This window comes from Ursus arctos, unplaced genomic scaffold (genome assembly GCF_023065955.2).
Source record: "Ursus arctos isolate Adak ecotype North America unplaced genomic scaffold, UrsArc2.0 scaffold_20, whole genome shotgun sequence".
Lineage (NCBI taxonomy): Eukaryota > Metazoa > Chordata > Mammalia > Carnivora > Ursidae > Ursus > Ursus arctos.
This window is the reverse complement of record NW_026622875.1, coordinates 24,184,546-24,209,219: the sequence shown is the minus strand read 5'-3', so window position 1 is coordinate 24,209,219 and position 24,674 is coordinate 24,184,546. Positions and strand designations below refer to the sequence as shown.

The 24,674-nt window shown below is 52.5% G+C and overlaps 1 protein-coding gene across 5 annotated transcripts in view; it reads left to right on the top strand.

The window, feature by feature from the left end:
- The first annotated feature begins 618 nt into the window (after window positions 1–618).
- Window positions 619–24,674, top strand: part of ESYT3 (extended synaptotagmin 3) — a 44,698-nt gene continuing 20,642 nt past the window's right edge. For 4 of the 5 annotated variants that reach the window (XR_008960639.1, XM_057315977.1, XM_057315978.1 and 1 more), the window contains exons 1-4: window positions 644–1,182; window positions 18,141–18,182; window positions 20,124–20,258; window positions 22,928–23,004. Coding sequence is in view for 4 of the 5 variants with exons in the window: in XM_057315977.1 (XP_057171960.1) it covers window positions 847–1,182; window positions 18,141–18,182; window positions 20,124–20,258; window positions 22,928–23,004 (590 nt within the window). In the remaining variant the exon portion in view is untranslated. Of the gene's footprint in view, window positions 1,183–18,140; window positions 18,183–20,123; window positions 20,259–22,927; window positions 23,005–24,674 lie in introns of all 5 variants that reach the window. The other variant, XM_026497113.4, reaches the window with a different exon arrangement.

Below are 24,674 nucleotides of genomic sequence, written 5' to 3'. Positions count from 1 at the left end.
ACTTGCCCTTCGTCTCTCTTGTGTCCGTCTGTCACCTGCTGTGTTGGGCACCCCAGAGACTAGCAGGACTGCCTGGCCACCCGGGGAACTCCAGGTCTGACGATGCAGGGGATCAAGACCCAAACTGACACCCGACAGAGAGTGGGGAACGCAGGGCAGAGGGCGTTGTGGGGGACAAAAGGGACCCTGGGCTTGGCTAGGTTGGGTTGGGGGCCAGGTCTAAGCTTTATGAGATGCCAGACTAGGGGCAGGGATGCCGGGCTCTAGGAGCCAGTTGAAAGGCTCAGAGTCAGGCCCACCCTAAGGTGGGGAGGCCCGGAGAGCCGGTCCTTGGAGGGCCTCGAACGCCCAGCCAACAGCCCACATTAGGCTGCCAATTGTAGACTGGGTGTAGGAAACAGGTTTTATGTGATGTTTATCCATGACAAACCTCGGTGAGTCATAAACCGCCTGTGGCAGCACCTAGTCCAACTAGGGCTCTGCCCGGGCGTTGCAACTGCGCCCTCCTCTGACGCCTGCGCCCGACGTTGGGTCGAAGGGCGCCCACGCCCGCTGGTTCCTCCCCCGTAGCCGCCCCGCTCACTGCCTGACCCCGCCCCCTCCCCTGGGCCCGTCCCTGGGGGCGGAGACGTCTGGAGCTAGAGGCCTGGCGGGTAGAAGAGCGCGACGCTCCAGAGCGAAGCGCTCGTAGAGCTGAGCGCCCAGACCGCACGAGCGAGTCCCGCAGGGCAGGTGCGGCGCGGTGGCAGGGTTCTCACACTTGGCGGACCGATGTGCCTGGGTGTCGGGGCTCGTGGACCTGGGTTCAGGTGAAGCTCTGGGAAGGGGCAACACGGCGGCGACGAGATGCAAGCGGAGGAGCCCTGCGCCCCCGGCGCTCCTGGTGCCCCCGGTGCCCAGAGAAGCCAGCGCGCACCCAGTCCCGAGACGCGCCTGTCCAGCCAGCTGCTGCCCGAGCTCTACACCTTCGTGGCTCGAGTGCTGTTCTACCTGGCTCCCGTCTACCTAGCCGGCTACCTGGGGCTCAGCATAACCTGGCTGCTGCTCGGCGCTCTGCTGTGGATGTGGTGGCGCAGGAACCGCCGCGGGAAGCTTGGGCGCCTGGCGGCCGCCTTCGAATTCCTAGACAACGAACGCCAGTTCATTAGCCGCGAGCTGCGGGACCAGCACCTGCCGGCCTGGGTGAGCTGGGCCGAGCCGGGCGGAGGTCGGAGGCGGGGCGGATGCTGTTAGAGGTTTGGAAAGAACCTGCGGTCGGCCGGGGAGCGGTGGGACGGCAGCTGCGCGATCCGCACACCTGATGCCCCACCAAGGCCGAAGCACAGACCCCTAGCTGCCGCAGCTTCCCTCCGCCCCACCGCCGGTCCGAGGTTGGCGGGGGCGGCGCGGGGTGTGTGTGCCTGGGTTTCACTTAAGGGCCCAGAGCCTGGGAGAAAAGTCACGGGCGGGCCACACCCAGAAAAACAAAACAAGGGCGTCTGGGACTTTGCAAAGTTGGGAGGGAAGCAGAAGGCATTTTTTCCACCCGCCTGTTGATTCAAAGAAAGAATGCTGGGTGCAAAACTGATCCGCAAATGCAGCAATGACAGAAACTGCAGATTAGTGGCCTCAGCAGAAGTCCGGACAGACAGAGGGGGCCGGCCTAGAGATGGGATTGAAAGGATGGGGTGGGAGCTGGATCACCAGCTTCTCTCCCTCCCTCTGCCTGGTAGGGATGCTCAGACGTGCCCAGACCCTTTCACATCCTCACACTACAACTACAGGCGCATCTCCTGGTGAGGAATGGCCTGGACTATGGTTTCTCAAATGCTTCTGGTCCTGAGAATCACCTGGCCCACTTAACAAAAACAAGTTCTGAGCCCCACCTCACAACTTCCAGGTGGGACTGAGGCAAGAGGCAGTTCACCTGGGTGAATTTGGGAAAGACCGGCAAGAGGGGCGTTGGGTCCAAGCTTTGATCTGTGGCATAACTATACTTCTGGGTGCTTTTCTGTCTCTTCAGATACACTCAGGCCCACAGGGGGAGATGAGCAGAAGCCACCAGACCCCTCATTTCCTCTGGCCTGAGGCCTTTATTCTAAAATTCAGCCCCACTGTGACAGTAGCCAAGAAAATGAAGTGTGGAAAGAACATATTAGAAAGGCCTGTTTATCTTTAAAACAAGAGAGAAATTAAGCCTTACTCTACTAGTTTGCTGTGGTTGCGCTAACAGAATCCCACAGACACACGGACAGCAGACATTCGTCAAGGTCGAGGTGTCAGTGTAGTTTGCTTCTTCTGAGGCTTCTCTTTGGTTTGCAGATGGCTCTCTCCACTATGTCTTCATATGGTCTTCCTTCTGTACCTGTCTGTGCCCAAATTTCCCCCTCATATAAGGTCATCAGTCAGATTGGGTTAGGGCCCATCATAATGGCCTCATTTTAACATAATCACCTATTTAAAGACCCTATTTCTAAAAACAGTCACCTTCTGGGGTAGTGGTGGTTAGGATTTCAACACACAAGCTTGGGGTATGTGGCTCACTTCATAACACTGATATTTAATGTATGGATTGACAGTACAGTTTTGTAAATTGGTTCACATATATTGAGGGTGAGGGGGCCCAAACCTTCTGCTAAGGTTGCACTATTAAAAAAAAAAAAAAAAGCACAATGACAACTTTCCTAGGATAGCAGCCATGGGAACAGTATTTGGGGCCTGTTTCCCAAATTTGGTTATCCTGATTATTCTTTGGGGGCTCATGATCCAGAAAGATCTGGATCCAGAGAACAGGCCTGGACCTATCTACACTCCTTGCTCATTGTTGAAGGAGTCTTGGATGCCTGTCAGACCTCTGTTGGGACTTCAATCTTCATGGTGGCTTCAGTCTATTAAGGTGGGCTTGTGAGGCCTCACCAAGTGACAGCCCTCCCTTTCTGCCCCTTCTTGGATTAGGGAACACCTCTAGACACTTAATTGTGTGCAAAAGGCAATGTTTCTGAAATTGAGGCAAGAATCAGATCTTGTAGGGGCATTGACATGCCCCAACCACCACCACCTGTTCCCATGCACATAAATGCCAGAAGCAACGTGAAACTAGCCAAGAGGGAGCTCAGCCTGATGGGTAAGACAACACAAGAAGCTACCTCACTTCATAAACCATACCCCAAGCCTGACCCAGCTGGGCGTAGGGAGACACAGAGGAATGTGATGGTGTCTCTCCCATGAAGAGGGCAGTCTGGGGCAAGAAGTAGATGCATATAGGTAATTGCCATGGAGGTCTCAGGGAAGACAGAGATCGGGTCCAGTCAAGGGTCCAAAGTGTGGAGTGAAGGACATCTGCTTGATTTCCATATCAGATTGTCCCCAGACCACAGCCTCCCTCTCCCTTGGCAGAGTCCTGGCAGGGGCCTGGCCTCAGCTTGCGTTCTCCAGATTCTCCTGGCTGGCGTGGCTGGCCAGGTTGGTGGGCCAGGCCTGGACTGCCTTTTGGATTGAGGCAGTGGTCCTGCAAAGGACATTCTGAGTTGGGGGGGCGGGCTTTCGAGCACAGCGTGGAGGCACAGCGTGGAGGCACAGCGTGGCCAGTATACGAGGGAGCACGGGGTGGTGTGGTGTGGTTTGGTTTGGTTTGTTTTAGTTTGGCAGGAGTATGTCGGGGCTGATGGACAGGGGCCACACTGAGGCAGGCTCGATGGAGGTTGGGCCTGATTCTGAAAGCCACAAGGAGCCTGTGGAAGGCTTTGGAAAGACCTGTAAAAAAGCAGCATGGGGGGAGGAGTGAAGCTGGAGAAGAGAGACCAGATGAGAAATTTATTTAAGCCAAGATGGTGGTAGTGGGGTCGGAGGAGGGGGACGAGAGACGTGCAAGAGTGGGACTCTGGGGGCTTGGTGGTCTCTAGATTAGTGTGCGGGAGGGATCCAGGAATCTTCCAGGGTGTTTTCTGATCTGGAGAGCTGGGCATCCAGAATAAGAAGCAGGTCTGGAGAGGTTGGTAGTGGGAACACCTGTGTAGAGTGAGTAACTAGATGCAGGTGTGAGCTTTTCGCCCTGCCTTGTGGAAGTTGCCAAGCCTGGGGCTGATGTAGAAAACCTGGAAGGTAATTGGTTGAATATTCTCCAGTCTTGTCCCTGTCTTCCGAGGGACACATACGGAGCCATGGCTCTGGGTGTGGTGCGGGCAGCGTGACCCTTGCCCACGATTTTAGAGCATGGCTGTCTTTATCCCTATACATGGGCCTTTCCGCATGCCTTCTTCCCTGTTTTGAGAACTGATTTCCTTGCACGGAAGTGGGGTCGGTGACTTATGACCTCCTTTGGTCTCAAGAAATATTTTTACAAAATAGCAGATCGTAATCCCATGGTTGGCAGGGAGGGGTAGGGGTTGAAGAAGAGTTGAGGGTCTTGGCTACCACACTCAGGCACAGCTCTGCAAGTCGTCGTCCCCTGCACGGCAGCACCCACTGAGGGGGGCATGGGGAGTCCAGCCCGCAGGCTGCTTGGACAGGACATCTTGTTCTACTTTGTACCAAGCCCCCGCGAGGGGGCGGAGGCCCAGGCCAGGCTGAGCTGGAGCGAGCCTCCCCTGCCAGGCCATGGTGGTCATGGCTAGCCCTCAAGGAAGCCAAGACTCCTTCTCAACACGTTGCTCCAAGCCGCTGACCCCAGGTGATCTTAGAGAGTCCTTTCCCTTGCCAAGCCTCAGTGTCCCCACCTGTGAAAGGCGGTTGTTTCTGGTCAAACTTCACACAGCCCTGCCCCTCCTCTGGTTCCCTTCCATGGAAGAGCTAGCTGGAAGAAAGGATTCCTCTGCTTTAAAAGGGGCCGCACGTAAAGAAGCCCTGGATTCTCTTGTGGTGTGAACGTGGCCCGGCCACTTGGAGAGAGTGGGCCATGCTGCCTCCACTGCTCGTGCTCTGAACCGAGGAGCAGCTGCTCATGTGCGAACGTTGTGTCTGTGTGAATGGTTTGTGATAGATTTCTATAGAGATCTTGAACACAGTTTTTAGATCTATTTTTCAAGGAATGGAAAGCTGCTTCCATTAGCCCACCCTGCCAGGGCTGGGGGCTGGGGACGGCATAGCTGGAGAAACCCCAGCTCCGCCATCTCATCTGGCCACAGGCCTCGGAAGGCCAGTTCTGCAGGCGGTGGCGGCGCACCATGTCTGCAGAGCTGCCTGTGGAGAGGAGGCACTGGGGCGGGGGGAGGCTGTCTCTAGGTGCTCGGTCTCCCAGGACTCCTAACGCTTTCCCCAAAATGACACTCATCACCAAGTGTCTCACCAGAAAACACGTCTGTCTGTGGTCCCAACTCTTGCCGGGCTTGCTCTCCTGCCCGCTGATAGCAATCACTTGGCAGCTTTGTTGGGGACAATTAACCCTGTGTATCTGCTGGGATGGGGGGGGGTGCTGACAAGATGTGGTGGCAGGTTTGGACTTGGAGTCTGATGCTCCTTCATGGTGGGGGGTGTTGAGAAGGTCCCCTATGTTCCCTGGGTCCCTGAGTCCCCTCTGAAAATGGCGAGGCTTTAGGAGATGCTCTGTGGAGTTCCCCTAGCTGTTGGAGTCTGCCGTCACGAATCCGTCCCCAGCTGGCTCTTCTGTAGCGCCGCGGGCCTGCAGGACCCTGTTCAGCGGCGTTGCTTGCCTGCCCATCAGCTAAATGCGTGCACCTGGGGGACATCAGCTAGGCAAGCACCAGGGAGAAGCGAGCTGTTCACGCAAAGTCCCCAGCAGTGTCCCCGGGATGGTCCCCTCCAAGCCATCCTGCCAGCATTCAGGCCAGGCGGAGGACCAGGGTTGAGGGCTTTGCTTTCCTGGGGCTGAGTCTGACATTCCTTCCATGGGTGGAGCTGCAGTTCGCCAGGGCCTGGGCGCTCACGGTCTGTCCTGTACTGACACTTTTGTTAATTAGAGGAAGTAAATGCAATGACAGCTCTGAGCTGGGCTGGCCACTCAAATTAGCTCAATTCTTAGAGCCCGTGCTGTGGGACCTGTCTTAAACATCTGCTTGGAGTGAGGGGACTTCTTACTTGTGAGGTCCCTGCAGCCCTGTGAGGTCATGCGTATGGCCGGGAGTCAGGCTTGCCCTCAGGAAGGAAGAGGCACGGCGTGTTTTAGTCATGCCCCTTGGGTCTCTGCCCCACGTCTCAGTGATGCTTCATGGACTTATCATGTCTTGGGCCAGGATTGGGCAAGAAGAGGAACAGAATGTGGGCGTCCGCCCCTCCAGGCCCAACGCAGAGATCTTAGGCATCCGCGTATTCATTCCTACACTCAGTCAGCAAACATCTCTGGAGGGCTTGCAGTGTGTGAGGCACAGTCCTGCAGGCTGGCCGATGATACGACTGACACGTGGTCCCCGCCCGCAAGGAACCCCTGGTCCCGATGGACACTCAGACGTTCCTGACACAGTGTGATGGGTCCTACGAGGTGGCTGTGCAAGGCTCTGAGAAAGCCTGGGGAGCGGGGCTAATCCAGGCTGGAAGGGGCCCACGAAGCGACACTTCAGAGTGGCTGGCTGTGGTAGGGGGTGGGGACTCTGGGCGGGTTTGGTCACGTGAGCTCGTAATCGCATTCTGGGGTGAGCAGATTCTGGGACAGCAGTTGTGACAGGCAAGCTCACGTGAGACTGCCCATCGCTTTAGTTGCAAGGGGCTGAACTTTTCTGCAACCGAAGTGTGCACAGCAACCTCTTCTCTAAGCCAAGGACCTGAAGACCTCAGCAATGGGGAGGCCATGTGGTGGATAAGGCTTAGGGCTAAGGCAGGCGGCAGCCGTTGTCCTGCTCTTCTGTCGTGGTCCCTGTCCAGCGGGCAGGAAGTGTGGAGAGCTGATCACCAGCTTCCACTGGCCTCCTAGCCCGGTCTTGACAGCAGGTTGAGCTGGCACTTCAGTGGGAATGTCCCCAGTCACTCTGGGGAGACTGCTGGGGGCTGTGAGCTGTCCCCTGAAGGCCACAACCCAGCTACACAGAGGAGCAGGGGACCGGGACCTAGGCTTCCCTGCCCCTGCCTGACCCTCCTACCCCTCCATTCAGAGTTACTCCTTCTGGGTGAGTTCCAGGGGTTTTTAATTTAGGGAAACCTAGAGCTTACAGCCCCGATGTGCTCGCAGGTGCTTGAGGAAAGTGCTTTCTCTCTTTCTCCTCCTTTACTGCAAATGGTGAAGAGTGAAAATGTCTTCTGCCCAGTGGAACTAGTAAAGGGGAAAGCCCCATTCTCTTTACCCTGCCTTTCAAGCCAAGGGTCTGAGAGTTTACTCCCTGAGGCCACGTGGGGAGTCAGGGCTGGAGCGCGGGGTGGCCCCTCCTTCCCAAGAAGCCCCCTCGAAGGGCGCCAGGAGTCCTCCAGGTGCTCAGAGTAAATTGCCAGGGGACTTCTCAGGGACACGGGATGTTTCAAAACCCCGGAGGCACCCACTCCATTCTTTTGCCCTTGTTGTGTTTACTTTTTTAAGTTGTCAGTTGTAAATTGGTTTAAAATCTGGTTTTTCTGGTTATAAAAGTGGAAGTATTCTGATTGTAGAATATTTGGAAATGACCTAAAAGAATTAGAACAAGTGTTTACAGTCGCTCCACCCAGAAATACACCGTTTAATTTGTGTGTCCTTCTTTTGTATGAAAACTTGTGCCCTTTCTTTTCCTATTTTTTCTCTTCTTAACATTATATTACCAACATTCTCCAAAAAACATGTGTAAGGATTATGATATCCTTACTATGAATGTATCCTGTGCTGCTGAACCATTTCGCTAGCATTGATTTTCTGTTACTTCCCAGCTTGTCCTCATGTGGCTAGCTGAGGCGGGCGGGGTTGCCTAGATCTGTCTGGATTTTCTCCCTCTGACCTGCCAGCCTGGCATCCTTGACCTTTCCTTCAAGTCCAAGCTCAGGCCCCCCCACTCACAGACCCTGCTCCTAGGGCCCCCACAACACCTGGAGCCTGTGTCACCCCACTTCCTTTCTGGACTTGCACCTGCCGATTTTCCTGTCTGACTTTTCCTCCAGGCTGAATGCTCTTCTAGGGCAAAGCTGTGTTTCCTGCTCATGTCTGTGTCCTCAGTTCCTCGCTCGGTGCCCAGGACATAGTAGGCTCTCAGGAAAAGTCTGTCCCACGGGCGCTACAGTGAGCGCTGTAGGAATCTCAGTCTGAGTTTCTCAAGTTCCTTACCATGGATTCCTACATGTTAAACTCATGTCGAAGCCTAGGAACACCTGGGGCGCCTGGGTGGCTCAGTCGGTTAAGCGCCTGCCTTTGCCTCAGGTCATGACCTCGGGGTCCTGGGATCGAATCCCAAAAATCCAGCTCCCTGCTCAGCAGGGAGTCTGCTTCCCCCTCTGCCCCTCCCCCTGCTTGTGCTCATGCTCATGTTTGTTCTCCTCTCAAATAAATAAAATCTTAAAAAAAAAAAAAAAAACTTAGGAACACCTTAGAGATTTTCATTCCCACTTCACTGTGGCCTCATCAGCATCGAGGATTATATTTTTTGGTCTTTTAAGGCACATGTCATTTTATTATACTTTGCAGGTAATTGCGTTTTTTACAAATTGAAGGTTCGTGGCAACCCTGCATTGAGCAAGTCTGTCAGCACATTTTCCCAACAACATTCGCTCGCTTCATGTCCCCGTGTCACATTTGGGTAACCCTTGTAGTATTTCACACTTTTTCATCATTACCATATTTGTTCATCTGTGATTAGTATGACTCTCTGAAAGCTCAGGGGATGGTTAGCATTTTTTAGCCAGAAAGTATTTACAAATCAAGGTATGTACATTTGTTAACATAATGCCATTGCACACTTAACAGACGACAGTATAGCGTAAACGTAGCTTTTGTAGGGGAACCTGAGAAATTCACTGGACTCGTTTTATTGTAATACTTCATCACAATGGTCTAGAACCTGCGGGATCTCTGAGGTATGCCTATACTAGTGTGATAAGCAGAAAGATACGTTTTTTAACCTTTGGGGGTTCCCAAACCTAACCGTCTGACTGACCTCTCTGGTGACTCACCATTACATTCAGGGCTCCTTGAACAAAACGCCCCCGTGGACGGCTCAGGGCAGCCCCTCTGCGCTCCAAGCCCTTATTCCTCAGGAAAGGGGGACAGGCTCCTGGCCCCGGTATTCTGTCACCAGGGACTGCCTTTGCAGTTTCATCTGCTCCGTGTCCTCCTCCTCCTGGGTGCAGTTGACGTGGGCCGGTCTGCAGGCTGGGTGCCTTGTTCGAGAGCCTGTGGATTTTAGAACAGCATTAGAGGGAATTTCAAGTTGGCAAAATAATATTTTCCTTTAAAGCACTTTTGGCTGGGTAATTTTAAGCAGAATGGTGGGCAGATTTAGAAGCAGTTTTTATGGTTAAATGTTTGCCTCTCAAGGACAGAGAGAAAATGGGTCAAAGGCTGTGCTTCATCAGGAAGAAAATGTATGACATGAGGAACGTTTTCCAGTAGAGGAGGAACCACCGAAGAGGCACCACGGGGCCCAGGCCTGTCTCGAAAGACTGGAGCCGGCCTGAAGCCCCACGGGGCCTCCCTCTATAGGACATCCCGGTGGGACACCCAGAATGAGGGGGCTCCTCTCCCCTTTGAGCGTGGGAGGGAGTTGGCAGCAGCAGGTTGGGTCCGTGGGGGTGTAAGAACGCCCACCAGCAGAGAAGAACCGGGAGACTTTTCCCAGCAATGAGGGCGTGTCCTTGGGTGGATGCGTGATGCTGTGGCTGTGTAGTTCTGAGGCTGCGTGTGTCAGATCTTTGGGGTACAAAGAGACACACACAGCTTCCCTGTACCTCTGTGTGTGTGTTCAAGGTTGCTCCCATGGGAGGCGCTACTGGCCCTGTGGCAGGGAGTGAGCCGGGTTGGCCTGGCGACAGGCAGGCCCTTTAAGTAGCCGTCCAGTCCCCCTGAGAGGGTCTGGTGGCTGGAGTTGCTGCCCAGGGGGGACCCCCAGCCCAGCTGTGGGTCCCACCTGGGCTCCGGCGCTAATGGCTGTGGCCACCACTCTGGCTCCGTTTCCTCACTGCTGTGGGATCATTTTTCCTGAAGGGTTTAAGAAATAAAGCCCATGACCACCTAGAGATGAAGCATTGCGCGGCGACGTTGTGGTGGCCTCTGCGAGCCTGGAATTCTGATTTGGACTTGACTTTGCTTTACAGTCTGTCTTTCTCCTCTGAGCTCTCATTACCTCCACTGCCTAAAAATGCTGTCATGAAAATATGAGCCCACTCTGCCTGGGAGGCTTTGGCCGAAGCACGCTAACAGCAGAAGACATGAGTTAGCATTAGGGAAGCCTCAGGGGACGGCCGAGGCCCCCATCTTTTTAAGCTTCTCTGAGGGGCACTGCAGGGGGAAGGGCAGGCATCCAGGGTCCTGGTGACTTGACCATGGACCCGGGCAACTTTGGGATTTTCCAGGCCTGCTTTGGGGAAGGGCTCATACCTATAATACATCAGTCAGGGTGGTGTTCTAGCACCATCATGGGGAATGGATGGTGCTAGAGCTCTGAGTGGGTCTCCGTTGAGAGTAGATTCCTCATCTCCTGATTGTAGGCCTGGGCAGTGGAGGCATCACAGCCCCACTTCCCTCAATCAGGAGAAACCTGAGGCTGCAGAGAGGGGGTCAGGACAAGACCCTGCTCGTCGGGGGCCCCTGGGAGCACTCCTGACTCCTACAGCCTGGCTATAGAAAGCAGCTAGGGGGTGGGAGTGGCTCACATTTTAGGGGCAGGGGCAGCGCCCAAAGCCAGGCAGACTCATGATATGGTGTTTTTCATCTGCTAGCTCCTGCCTCCCCTTGCTCTTTGTGGCACAAAAGATACTCCCATTGTAAAAGAATCGAGGTCCATAAGCTGCTGGTAAGAATTTGTTGACAAAGCAGTGCTCTCCCAGGAGTGACAGCTGGAGACAGACTGTGACTTTGGAGCCCTAGTCAGGAGCCCCCGAGGGCAGAGGAGTCACCTTCTTCCAGGCCTGAGCAGGTCCTCCAGCCTAGGGAGCCCTGAGCATTCACTCTCCCATACCCTCCACCACCACGATCAGAACGACCTGGGAGCTCTTTAAAGATACAAGTTTCTGGGCCTCCGCCCAAAGTCTTCAGGTTCCGGAATCAAAATCTCTGAGGGCCCTTACCACGAATCCACGTTTTAAGGAGCTCTCCAGGTGGCGGGCGATCTTGTACACAGAAGGCTGAGACCCCCTGCTTGGTCTGGCCCTTCGCATTGCCAGGAAGTGTGGGTGTCTCCCTGCTGGCTGGTCTCAGGGACCCTCAGCCTTGTGAGGTATTGGAACAAAAGTTCAGCGACTTTAGGACTCAGCCTTGAGAGTGGGCCTCCAGTCTTTGCGGGCCTTTCCCTTCGTTTACCTAGTGAGGAAAGACATGCGCAGAGGCTCTGATTGGGTCCCTCTGCCACGCCTCACTGTGGGGTCCTCCCCACACTGGACATTCACGCGGGCGCCTCACAGGCATTGGGCCAGCGTGTCTGTGGGCGCACGCCTCAGCCAATCAGAGGCTAGGAAGACATCACTCCCCTGCTGTCCTTATTCAGCCTCAGCCACCTTCACTGTGTTCTCCTCTCCTCGTTTTCTCTTCTCCTTTCTCTGTGGCTTCCCAAAGCGCCTAGCCGAAGGCACCTGGAGATCCCGTAGAGAATTTGCGGGACTTTGGGTCAGACAGAGCTGGACGCGTAGCCCAGATGACGTTGTTCTTGGCATGTACCTGAGGACAGGCATGTCAGAGTGTCCGCACCCCGGCGTCTATGCAACTGCCAACAACAGTCACCGCTTCTGGAGCATTTACCCTGAGCAGGGAGCGTACCGAGCACCTCAAATGCATTGTCCCATTTACTCATCTCAGGGGCTCTGTGAAATTGGCAGCATTGTACCCACCTTGTGGATGAGAAAACCGAGGCTGACAGAGGTGAAATTTTAAATGCACAAGGAATACTTTGGCACTAAGGGACTTCACATGCTGACACTTTAGGTGCAGGAAGCGGGCAGAAAAATGTTTGAAGGCTGGGCTAAAATTATATGCAGGTGAAATGTGAGTTGCGGTCACCCGGGTGATCTGGGCAGGTGCCAACTGGTCTCTGGGCCTCTCCTCATCTGTAAAATGAGGGTGATTGTGGCTTTGCTGTGCACCTGATAGAGTATTAGGAGGATGAAATGAAAGTATCTGCAGAATGTCCTTTGTAAACGCTAAGGCAGGGTCTACCAGTGAAGACTCAGGGCCCATGAAGGCAATCCTCTGCAAAATTAGACTTTCTGTAAAAGAGGAAAACACAGTAGTATGTAAGGCTTTCTTAAGGGGCAGGGTGGAGAAGTACGGACTTGGTGGTGAGACGGACCTGGGTCTGTGTCTCCGCTCTGGCGCTCCATAGCTGGCGACTGTGAACAATGTTTCTGGGCGTTACTTTCCTCATCTGTACAATGGGGCCGATAAGGGATTAAGTGAGTTAAGTGAGTTTTAAGTGACACGAGATAACATGAACTGAAAAAGTGTCAAAATAGCGTGGAAAAAGATACAACTGGACAACTATGAAGCAAAAGTAAGTGAGAATGGCAATTTTCATATCAGACAAAATAAAATGTAACTCAGATATATCGTAAAGCCTAGGATGTTGTATCATAAAAGGAACCGTAATTAGAAAGGTAATATAACAATCATGGACATGTATATACTGCGTAAAATAAACTTGAAATGTAAACCAACAACCCGACAGAACGGCACAGAGAAGTAGATAAATCAACAGCTGGGCTTGGAAATTCTTACGCGTTCCTCTCTGAAAGTGGTAAAACAAGTAGAGGAAACAAGGATAAAGAATGTTCAAAGGGCATGATTTTTTTTTTTGGAAAGGACATGATTAACAACTTGATCATATATGGAACAGTCACAGAAATTCATCATGTGCTAGGCCACAAAGGAATTATCAATCTATTCCAGTGGACTGCCATCCCACAGACTGTGCAGACCATGAAGAAATGGAATCAGGAAACAACAGCCTTAGAAATCTCACATGTCTAAATACTTAAAAATATTACTATTAAAAAAATCATTGTTCAAAAGGTAGTCATAATGGAAATTATGAAAAGACAGGGAGCTGAATAATGATGAAAATACAATGCCAAACATCAGAGGGGAATTTATAAATGTGAATTTCTCATAAACCAAAAACTGAAAATAAATTCTTCAACTCTAGAATGTAAAAGAGCAACAGATTTAGATCAAAGAAATAGGGGAAGAAATAATACATATAAGGGTGAAGATGAACAAAAATTTTAATATAAAGGGGAAAGAAAATTATTAACTAAAGCTAGTTATCTGAATAGATTAGTACAATGGGCAAAATCTTTGTCAAGCTCGATCTATTAATAAATGGAAAAAGATGAAAATAAAATCTGGAATGAAAAAGGGAGAAATAACTACAGATAAAGCAGATTAAAAATAAAATATTATAAACAAATACATATCAATATATTTGAAAACCTAGATGAACTAGATATATTTCTAGAAAAATATCAATGCCCAAATCACCACAATAAGAGATAAGTAGACCTTGAATACACCATAAACCACTGAAGAGAGAAAAGGTAATTTCCCACCCCAAAAAGCCTCAGGCTAACATGGCTTTATAGGTAAGAGACATTAAACCTCACTGATCAGATAATTCCCATTATTTACAGGTTGTTTCAGAAAATAGGATATGGAAAAGCTGTCCCACTAGTGGTACAACTTATTGTAAAATCTTTATACCAAAACTAGATATGGATTGTACAAGAACAAAAATTGTAGGTATCACTTTGAAGCTTGAGTGTATAAAACCTAAATGAGATATCAGGCTAGCTAAATTTACTGCTTCAAATGGGGCTTATCCCAAGAACTAGAAATGGTCTTGTTTTCTAAAGAAATCAGTTAAGTTGGCCACCTTAATGGACAAAAGGGAAAAAGAACATTATCTCAATAGATTTGAAAAAGTGTTGAATATAGTTCAGTACCCACTTATAATGAAAGCCCTTGGAAATTCAGCTATTGAAAAGAACTTCCTCAATCTGATAGAGGCTGTCCTCTAAAAATCTACAGTGAAAATCATGCTTCATGAGAAAATCTTCCATTTGATGTCAGGAACAAGATCTGCTCGCTGTCACCACCACTGCCTGGTGTGGTACCAGAGGGCTTGGCCAATGCAGACAAACTTAGCAGAAACAAGAAGGATAAGGATAAGAAAAAAGTTATTGGAGATTATAAGTATATATAAATAACCTATGAGAATTAATGAACAATTAGAACCAACAACAAATTTCAACAAAGTTGCCCAGAAAATGAAATACCATTTTTAATAACTGTAAAACCCACAAAGTAATCTAACAAAAAAAAGTATGGGATTTTTATAGGAAAAGGTTTATGATCTTACATGTGAAGCAACCAAATGTGAATTAATGAAGGGAAATACTCTGTTCATGGATGCAAAACTTAGTATTGTAAAGCTATCCATTCTCCCACAAATGTATAAATTCAAAAATATAACAATTGAAATCCCGGGAGGATTTTTGGGGAGAAGATGGACAAGATTCTAAAATTCATATGGAAGCATAAATACCCACTATGAGCTTAATTGGTTTGAAAAAGAAAAGCAAATAGAGAGGAATCACCTGCCCCGGGTCATGCTGCAAAGCCTCAGTGATTAGAACAGTGTGGTAGTGGCAGGAGACAGGCAATCAGACCGTAGAGTTCAACGCCAAGTCCAGGAACACAACAGACTACACATGAGAAGCTGACATATGAGGAAAGTTGCTTCACAAGTCAGGAGGAAAGATGGACTTTTGGTGGGGGGGGTACGTGATATTACAAAATTGCCCTAGTGGGAGTCTAGAGAAATGAAAGTATATGCCTATCTTACCGGCTATAAAAAATTTCAGACAGATTAAAGACCTAAGTGCAAAGCTAAAATATAAAGCCAATAGATAAAAACATGGAAAACTGAGAATTTGGAGTAGGGAAAGATTTTTTTCTAAAGGCCAATTATAATGGGAAAAAAATGACTCCTTTCTCTCCATCAAACTGAGGGAGCATTAGGGCTGAGTAGTCGTTCCCTAAGTGTCTGTCTCTCTGATGTCATTCCCTGGTCCAGGACTTACTCTGGGACAGTCACAGGGAAGGTGGCCTGGCTCTTGATTTGGCTCACTGGGGAGTCATGGCAGGGGCTGAGATTTCGGCAGAGGAGAGCCAGCAGGGTGCATAAGGCAGAACAGGGTGACTTGATGGTTCCTTATTTTCTTGGCCTGAATTGCTGCTTTCCTCAGGGCATTCAGACTTGTTCTCTAGAGGAATCTCTTAGCAAGGAGCCTCAAACGCAAGTGTGGCTGGCCAAGAGAGGGTGAAGACAGTGCAGGTCCTGGGCACTTCACTGCTGTCCACACGGTGAAGGGTGAATGTGGGCCACTCTAATGCAAGGGGCGGGCTGGTCATTGATACCTCACAACCAACCCTGCCGGAACTCTAGAATCATGCCAGGAGCTTATTAAAAATAAATTGCAAGGCCCCACCTGGAAACACTCTGATTCAGTAGGTGTGAAAGGCAGCTCAGGAATCTTTGTCTGACTGGCTCCCAAGTGTGGCTGGGGTTGGACCTGCGAAGCTGGATCACTTTTCCAGGGTGCAGGAGATGAGAACTCAGCTCCCAGAGGTGCAGAACCTTCCCTGGGTTCCTCCCTTGGAGAGGCAAGGGTAGGAGGTGGAAGGGGGTATACACATCAGGTGTGCCGTGGGGCAGGACGGGAGTGCCGTGGTCAGGATGGAAGGAGGTGAGGGAGGGCTCGGGCCAGCGGGCTTGGGCAGAAGAGGAGCAAACGTGCCAGTGAAAGCCCAGCTGTAACCCACCTTTCTCCCTTGTGAGGGTCCCACCGCCCACACCTTGGTACTGACCCTGTACTGGAATGGTCTGTTAATTGCCTGCTTCCTTTACCAGCCTAGGAGCTGTTTGAAGGCAAGAAGCTTGCATTCATTTATGCATTCATTCATTCCACAAATATTTATTAAGATATTCATATGCCAGGGACAGGCACTAATAGGGAACAAGTCTGAGTCAGCCCACTCAGCTTGCAGTCTAGTAAGGAGGCAGGCAGTAAGATCCAGCAGCTCGAATGCGGTGTATTAAATGCTGCCGTGCAGAACCAGCAGGCACCTAATAGGGACACCTATGTCTGACTTGAGAGATCAGGAAAGGCTGCCTGGAAGAAGTGAAGTCAAAGACGGTGATGAATGGAACAGTCGAAGAGGAATGGGGATGTTGGTGTCAGGCCCCCATGGAGGAGTTGTTGCTTTAGTGCTGGGCGGTGTGATCAGGAGCAACGAAAGGGTCTCACCCTCCATTTGCCTGGGTACCAGCCTGGGACCTGACCCAGGGCAGCAGCAGGGAATGTATGGTGACTAGGCTTCCTCTCCCCAGCTCTACCAGAAGGGCTGGCCGTAGGTCCTGCCCACCTCCCCCAAGATTCCTTTCCCATCATTCCCTTCTGTTCCTACAGACTGGGCCAGCTCCCCCTCCGGGAACCAGGCAGTGATTTTCCTTTAGCACCTGGGAATATTAGATGCTTCTTCAAGTTAGTATAGATCACTTTCCGGAACTGGGGAAACTGAAGCTGGGAGAAGGGCTTCATGTTCAGGAGTCCCTGAAGCACGGGGCTTCTCTGACTTCTCAAGGCTGTTAAAAACTGCTCCTAAGGGGCGCCTGGGTGGCTCAGTCAGTTAAGCTATGGACTCTTGATTTTGGCTCAGGTCATGATGTCAGGGTCATGAGATTGAGCCCTGCATTGGGTTCAGTGCTCAGCAGGCTTGGGATTCTCTCTTCCTTTCCCTCTGCCTCTCTCCCTGCCAAATCTTTAAAAAAGAAAAAAAAAAAAAGAAAAAGCTGCTCCTAAAAGAATTAAATTACTCTATACTCCTGGGCATAGCGTTCTAGGCTAGGGTGTACATAGGGGCTTTCAGGACACCCCCAGAGCTAGCCCAAGGCCTGGTGTGCACTAAGTGTGTGAACTGCGTGGACACATGTCCTTCCCTGACCTCGGAAGGTCCTACGCCCACCGTGAATCTGATCCTAAGTTGGCCTTTTGCTCTGAGGACTTGGCGACACAGATGGCCATTGCTAATATTTTACTGATCATGTTTTGTGTCAGACACCAGTACAGTCTTACCCCTTTGTCCCTGAAGACCTTGGGGGCTGGGCTGGGGGTCTATGAGAAGCTCAGCAGACACTGGCAGAGACTGAGACTGGCAGGGAAGGGGTTAAGAACCCTCCGAATCAGGATTGTCACTTCTCCTGGGGATACCCCCCCCCCCAACCCAGGGATGTGGCAGGACTCACGAGGCAGACCGTGGCTGGGGGCTGTGACCTGAAGGAAGCTCCCCCGTTCCACTACAGAATCTGGCCTGCTGGGGAGGGGCGCTCCCATTCCCCAGTTGCCTATGAAAACAGCATAATCCCCTTTTCAGCCTTTCACACTGGCATCGTTACCTTAGGAATCAACACAATCCTACCGGTTGCTAAGTGGAAAACGGACTACCAAACACTGACCTCAGTTTCTGTGAAAACTCCATCTATTGTTTCTGCAAGAGGCTGGGAGGAAATGCGTCCACCTGTTAAGGATGATTGTCTGCATTCTCTGATAAAATGTCTTTCCTTTTGCTCACCCATAGTTTCTAATTTTCTCCAGAGGCCATGATTACTTGTGTCATTAAAAGAATAAGGAGGATGGAAGTGGCAAGGAGCAAAGGGGTGGTACCCTAGGCTAGCCGGGTGGGGGTTCGGCGTTTCCACCACGAAGGCGGGGCTTATTTGCGTAAGCAAACGAGGGGGCTCCAGCCCCGCCCTTCCAGCCTGAGGGCTGCGGTGGGGGGGGGGGGGGGGCGCAGTCTGCCCAGAACCGCCTGCATGCGAGCCTCCAGGCACACGTTGGTGCGGTCTGGTTGCTTGCCGCCTGTCCCACCGGACAGTGTGCCACGGGGCAGGGCGGGCTGAGTCTCCTGGCTGGTGCCCAGCAGGCGCTGAGTGGGGGCGGGGAGGAAGAGCAGAGGTGCGCGTGGGGTGGGAGCGGGAACCACGGGGCGCACGGCTGGGTGTCCAGGGGTGAGCAGGTGCTGAGTCTAACTTACCCTCGCTGCTTCTGTTCCCTAGATCCACTTCCCGGATGTGGAGCGGGTTGAGTGGGCCAACAAGGTAAGGCGGAGGTAGGCCTGGCGGGGCTGGCCTCCTGGGCCTCGTCCTGTTGGTGGGCCTGGGCTGAGTGACCCCACACTGGATGGGGGCGAGGCGGCCGTGGATAAAGGCCTGCTGGCAGTGACCTTGCCCACTCCCCCTTCCCACCCTCAGGGTTCTTCTCATTGCCAATGACTTTCTTTAAAAAACAAACACCTTTTTTTAGTGTGAAATTAATGCACGGCCAGAGCAGAAATGTGAGAAATAGAAGTATAGAGAAAAATGCAGCCCCGCAGGAGGCCAAGATCAGGGCTCCCGAGGGAGAGGAGGGCAGAATCCCACCCCAGCCACGGCCCTTCACCCAGTCGCCAGCCCAGATCTGCCCACGCTGACTCGGCAACCGTGGGCCAGGCTGCCTAACCTCTCCCAGCGGCTCCCTCGTCTGTGCCGTGGGAATAATTATGGGCTCTGCCTCGTGAGGTGGTGAGGATTCATGAGGTAATGAAAGCAGCGCAGTGCCCGGGCGGTCAGGAGCGCTGGCGTCATCGGAATGACTGCGGTTAGATCCTGGGGGGAGCTCCGGGGGCCCTGCTGCCAGAAGCCTCAGGGAGGGCCCAGCTCTGTGACTCCAGGTCTGGCCATTTCTTACAGATGAGGAAACAGTGTCTGGCCCCTGCCTGATCAGCCCAAACCTGTCTCCTAGACATAGAGACTCAAGTTTCTTCCCACCCCCTCCAGTATCCTGATTCAGGACTTTCTAATACAGACCTTGCCTCTGCTCCGGTCAGAACAGCCCATAGCAGGAATGACTTAAGTTTAGGTATAAAAAAGGACTTCCGATGGTTTTTGAGCCAAGGTCGAAGGTCTCGTGTTACCAGAAATGCCATTGCCATGTGGATAAAAACTGTTCCCAGCCTGCAGGTAGAAGTTGGAGGAAGTGGACTGTTCCTTTTCGAGGCGTGAGCGGAGTTCTGTGGATTCATGCAGGGCCCAGGGCTCCTGGGACTGACCTGGTTCTTCCTGCCTGTGCGTCCACTAGTTCAGGGGTGCCCTCGTGTGTTCCGTCCTGCTTTCTTGCACTGACACACACTGTCCCACACAAGGTGCTGGGGACGTGTGACTGGTGGGATGAGGCTCCTGCCCTCAGGTCAGGGCATGGGTGGGGAAACGACTGCATGGACAGACCACACACTGGGGCACCACGTGTGTCCAGAAGAGCTTCGTGCTCAAGACGCACACGGCAGACCACAGAGCAGCGAGTCAGGGAGACAGAGCCAGCCCCTAGCGGGCCCCTGAGAGAGATGGGGCTAGAGCCCTGAAGCCTCACTGCCTCGGGCTCCTCTGATGATGGGTCCGGAACGCAAGGTGCATCTGTAAACTATGACCCACGCCCGGGAGCAGCCTTTGGCCGAGACAGAACACGGGGCCGCTGCTGCGTACCCCACTCTGGCGTCCTCCCCCTCCCCAGGCCCCTGGGGCTTGCTTCCCAGACCAGGGCCGTCAGTGATTCTGGTGCAGCCAAAGGCAGCCTTTTCTGATTGCTAGAAAAAATTAAATCCACAGGAAACAATCTAACTTTGTCTCCTGTGATTTCCTTGCCTTAAGCCTCTGGCACCTGCTACTTCTTGATTACACCACAGTGTTGACTCTGATGGCTTCTGTTTTAGCACAGAACCAAAAGTTTCATAATACTAAGTTTAGCGACTATTTCACGGTGCTCTGCAAAGCAGCACCAAATCTTGGGGTCCCACTGCCTGGACAAGTGCGAGAACCACTGCTGTAGTTATGCGATGTTTGATGGACAGATGGACGGAGAGGTGGGTAGATGGGTGGGCACGCAGGCCTGTGGGTGCTGCAGTGTAAGGGCCACGGGACCCCCAGCCCTGGGTCAGGCTGTCCTGGGCAGCCCTGGGTCTTGGGTGGGGGAAACAGACCTGACCCCCAAGTCTCCTCTCGCCACAGATCATCTCTCAGACCTGGCCCTACCTGGGCATGATCATGGAAAACAAGTTCCGGGAGAAACTCGAGCCCAAGATCCGGGAGAAGAGCATCCGCCTGCGGACCTTCACCTTCACCAAGCTCTACTTTGGACAGAAGGTGGGTGATGTCTCAGGAGGGGCAGCCTGTATCTGCTGTGCAGTCTTCTCTCTGTCCCAGACCCTGCCTCACGTCACTCGCCTGACTGAGGATATCTCAGGGGACCTGGCTGGGGGGCCAGCCTCTCCGCCTCAGTGGAGACCCCGCACCCCTGAATCCCAGCACCGCCATCTCTGCAGGTTCAGAGGAAGCCTGGCTCAGAGAGAACAAAAAGGAAAGGTGGGAAACGAGTCCACTTTTCTTCAGCCCAGTTTTGAAAACGTGCCATGCGGTGGAAGCCAGCCAGATGCAAAGATGTCCAAGTTGTGCTTGCTAAGGCATCAGCGAGGAGCAGCACACCTTCGTGGGGGAGACCGCGCCGCAGAGCAGGGGACAGTTCTCCACCAGTTCTGTCAATGAGCGTTACGAGCCCTGTGCTAGTTCTGGGACTTTAATAGGTGATCCAGGATAGAGGAGGTTTGCGTTTGACATGCCCCGCACCACGGCCCTATTCTTGACATCTTCCTACTCGACCCTCTTGCGTCACTTCTGCTGTCCCACAGTGCCCCATTGACGTGAGTCTTCTTTTTGTCGTTTGGCTCAGTCGATAGAGCGTGTGACTCTCGATCTCGGGGGTTGTGAGTTTGAGCCCCACGTTGGGCATAAGGTGTACTTGTAAAGAACTGCATCCCACAGGCAGAGAAGTGCTGTGATGTCCATCCCTTGGCCAACCAGATGCATTGGCACCTGGTCTGCTGAGGGACAGGCAGGTGTCAGAGCGCCGGCCAGCCTGCCCCTCGAGCCGCCTGGGGGGGGGGGGAGTGCAGCGAGCGTGCCTGGCCCCTGGAGATTCTGGTTTGTGCCTCTCCAACTCAGCCAGGACTGGTTTGTCCCAGCATCTTTTAGTTCTTTTGTTCAGTCCCTGCATCATTCGTGTAGACGTACGGAGCATGGCTGTGTGCGGGGCACCATAGACAGAAGTGGGTGTGACTGTGCCCCTGCCATTGGGAAGGTCACTGTCCTGTTATGGAGACAGACGCACAAACTGGTGGGCCACCACACGGCAGTGTACTCACGGCGGTGGAGGAATGCGGGAGCTCAGGTGTGGAGGGGTGCGGGGGCTGCGGTTGTCCGGGAAGGGTGCCGGGAGTGGGTGATGTCTGAGCTGGCATTTGAAGGCTTCAGCAGGCTAAGAGCTACGAAGCCGGCAGACTGCTGTGCTCAGAGCAGAGCCCGATGCCTGGGGGATGTGGTGCCGCCAGGAAGCCATCCCTTGCCACAGCAGAAGCAGGCCCGGCCTGACTCCAGGCTGCGGGAGGTCCCTTACAGCACCCCACTCTCCTCCCAGGCTTCTGCTGGCTTTTCTGGCTCTTTACCATCAAGGCCCTGGAGACCAGCGTGGAGCCAGGTGCCATGCACCCTGATGTGGGGGACCCTCTTAAAGAAAAAGAACATAAAATTTAAAATGTAAAATCAGGTCGAAAATGAATATTAAATATGGGAATGGGAAAATAAACTGCAGCAAATTAAACACTTAAAAAAGCTGACGTATCACACATATCACAAACTCTAGAAAACCTCTGCGATGATTTTAATTACCTGCTCAAGATGTCCCCTGTAATACTTTTTTCCCACATTTTTGCCTCTGTACTCTTTAATAAGCTTTCCTTGTGACAATGCATTTGTAAATGTCAATTCCTAAGGAGAGAATAGAAAGCTAATGAAATCTTCTCTAGTACGGTTGATTGAATATATTTCTCCAACATTTCATCGTGAAAAATCTCAAACATACAGAAAATGTGAGAGCATCACGCAGCGGACCTCTGGATTCCATAACCGCTGTCCTTTTGCTGTATTTGCGTTAGCACATAGCCACACATCTATTTTTCCTTCTCATCTTTTCTTTTTAAATGTATTTCAAACTAGATTGCAGACATCAGTGAACTTCACCCCTAATTACTTCAGCATGCATATAACTCAAAATCAAATGATCCTTCTCTTTTATTCTTGATAAATAATAACCAGAGCCCACTCCAGTGCCCACTAGCCTCCTAACAGGAGGCAAAGAGAGGAGTGGGGTGGGGGGAGATTACTTAGGAGCTCAGCCCTCGACCCCAGAAGCTGGGGGAGAATGGCGCTGGTGTGGGGCACTTCAATTTCTAGGGTCAGATCCCTGAGCTAGGGACCCTGCCTTCTTCTCTTGCCCTTCGGGGGCCAACTCCTATTCATATGCCAGAACTATTTAAATGCCACCACCTCTAAAAGCCTTCGCTAATCTCGGTCTACCCCAAGAGAGGTGCTCCTGAAGTCCCCCATCCCCATGTGACAGCAGGGACTGAACCTCATCATGCCCCCCCCCCCCACCGTCTCCTCTGCGGGGCTTCTAACCACGAGCGCAGGCTCAGCCTGTCCTGCTCCTTACCTTGTCCCCAGTCCAGTGCCGGCACAGAGCAGGTGCTCTGTAAATACCTGTGGTAGGAGAGAGAGAGAAGGAAGGGAGCACATTCTGCGGGGGAGGTATCGTAGGTCCGAGGACAGACGGGACACAGCGTGAATTTCTCTGTTCGTGCCTCATCCCAGGAGTGCAGTGGTCATGTTAGTTGTGGAAAAGCCCAGAGCTGGGCAGGGGGCCAGCAGCTGTCCCTTGCTGCGAGATCCCTGCTGAGCTAGCCTTCTGGCATCTCTTCCAGTGCCCCCGGGTCAGCGGGGTCAAGGCACACACGAACCAGCACAACCGGAGACGCGTGGTCCTGGACCTGCAGATCTGGTGAGTCCTCTTGCCTGTGCGGGCCAGGTGCAGGGTGCGGGGAACACTGTGCGAACAGCCAGGTCGAAGATGGAGCAGCGTAGTTACATCCCAGTTTGGGGTGGGAAAGCACCTCACAGCACACATGCACACCCCACTCTCCTGGGCTGGAGCCCAGGGCCCCTGCTTGGGCAGGGAAGAGTATCAGGAGAATGGATGGTCCCAGGGAAGCCGCTGCTGTTTGACCCCTGAGCCCAGGCCTTGCTTCTCCCATAAGTCTAGGCACCAGGCAGGCTCTGGGTACCAAGGCCCAGGCAGCAGAGTTTTCTTGGAGGTCAGGGCTAGTCACCTGGAGGCTCGGACCAGCTACCTTAAAGAGGATGTAGAAAGAAGGAGCAAGTATGACAAGAAGATGTGGGGACTTTTGGTAAGGCCCAGGGGGCTCTGAGCGCAGGCTGAGAGAGATCCGTGCAAGAACTGGACTCTGCACCTCAGGAAAACAAGGATGCAAAGACACATGAGTGACTAGTTCAGTGGGTTAGGCAAAGGTACCTCTGTTGAATGATATTTGTAGCAGGCTTGACTCTGAGAGAAGGGACATTCAATCCAGGAAGTCTTCCTGGAGGTGGTGAGGTTTTAATTGTGCTTTAAAGGGCCAAGGATCAGGGGTGACTGGGTGGCTCAGTTGGTTGAATGTCTGGCTCTGTTTTGGCTCAGGTTATGATCTCCTAGGTGGTGGGGTCCGGCTCTATCCTCAGTGGGGACTCAGCTTGAAGATTCTCTCCTTCCGCCTTTCCCCACCTTGCACTTGCTCATGCTCACTCTCTCAAATCTTTAAAAAAAAAAGGGACCAAGGATCAACTCTGAAAGTTCCAGAATGTTGCATTCCTCTCCAGTGTCTCATTTCCTGTCCTTTGCCCAGAGGCTGGCACTGAGAGCATATTGGGTAGATAGGAGTCAACTCTGGGAACATATGGGACGTGTTGGGATGATGATGGCTATTGGGCACTCCTGGCTCCAAGGCTCTGCCACCAGATCCGCCAGGGTCATCTGGTACCCACTTAGCTTCTCAGCCAGCTCAGGCAGCCCCTGGGGTCCCTAGGTTCCCCCCCTTCTGGGGGGACCAGTATTTCTGTGACGTCCAGCTCCTCTGCCCGTCCTGCAGATATGTGAAGGCTGTCCTCTCTCTCTCCCTTAGTCTTCTCCTTCAGTCCTTTGACAGGGTCTTAGGATCTTTACCCCCAAAGGCACCCATTCTGGGCTTCCTGTGCCCATCACTTGGTAAGAGCTGCCAGCTGGACCCAGGTTCCTGTGTCCTTGGGGAAGAGAGCTAAGCAGGAGCCAGGGTGCGAGAGACCGGGCTCGTGCACAGCAGTGGCGGAGCCCCTCCTTCAGAGCTGTGGGGTGTTGTGGGGCAAAGTGGCGCCCAGAGTCACTGGCCTTGTGGGCAGAGGGTGTGTATGGGGCACTTGAGTACAGGGACCTGGGGGCTGCCTGCCAGGGCTGGGCCTAGGTCAGTGTTGGTGCAGAGCTGAGAGAGGCTGAGGTTTTTGGGGGGACCATAGCCAGGTGATGCAGGGCTCAGGCTTGGTGGCTAGCTGCTTGAGCTTGTGCTGTGTGGCCCTGGGCAAGTGTCCTGATCTCTCTGAGCGGTGGATCTGCCCTTCCTCCCGGCCTTCCTTCTCCCTCCC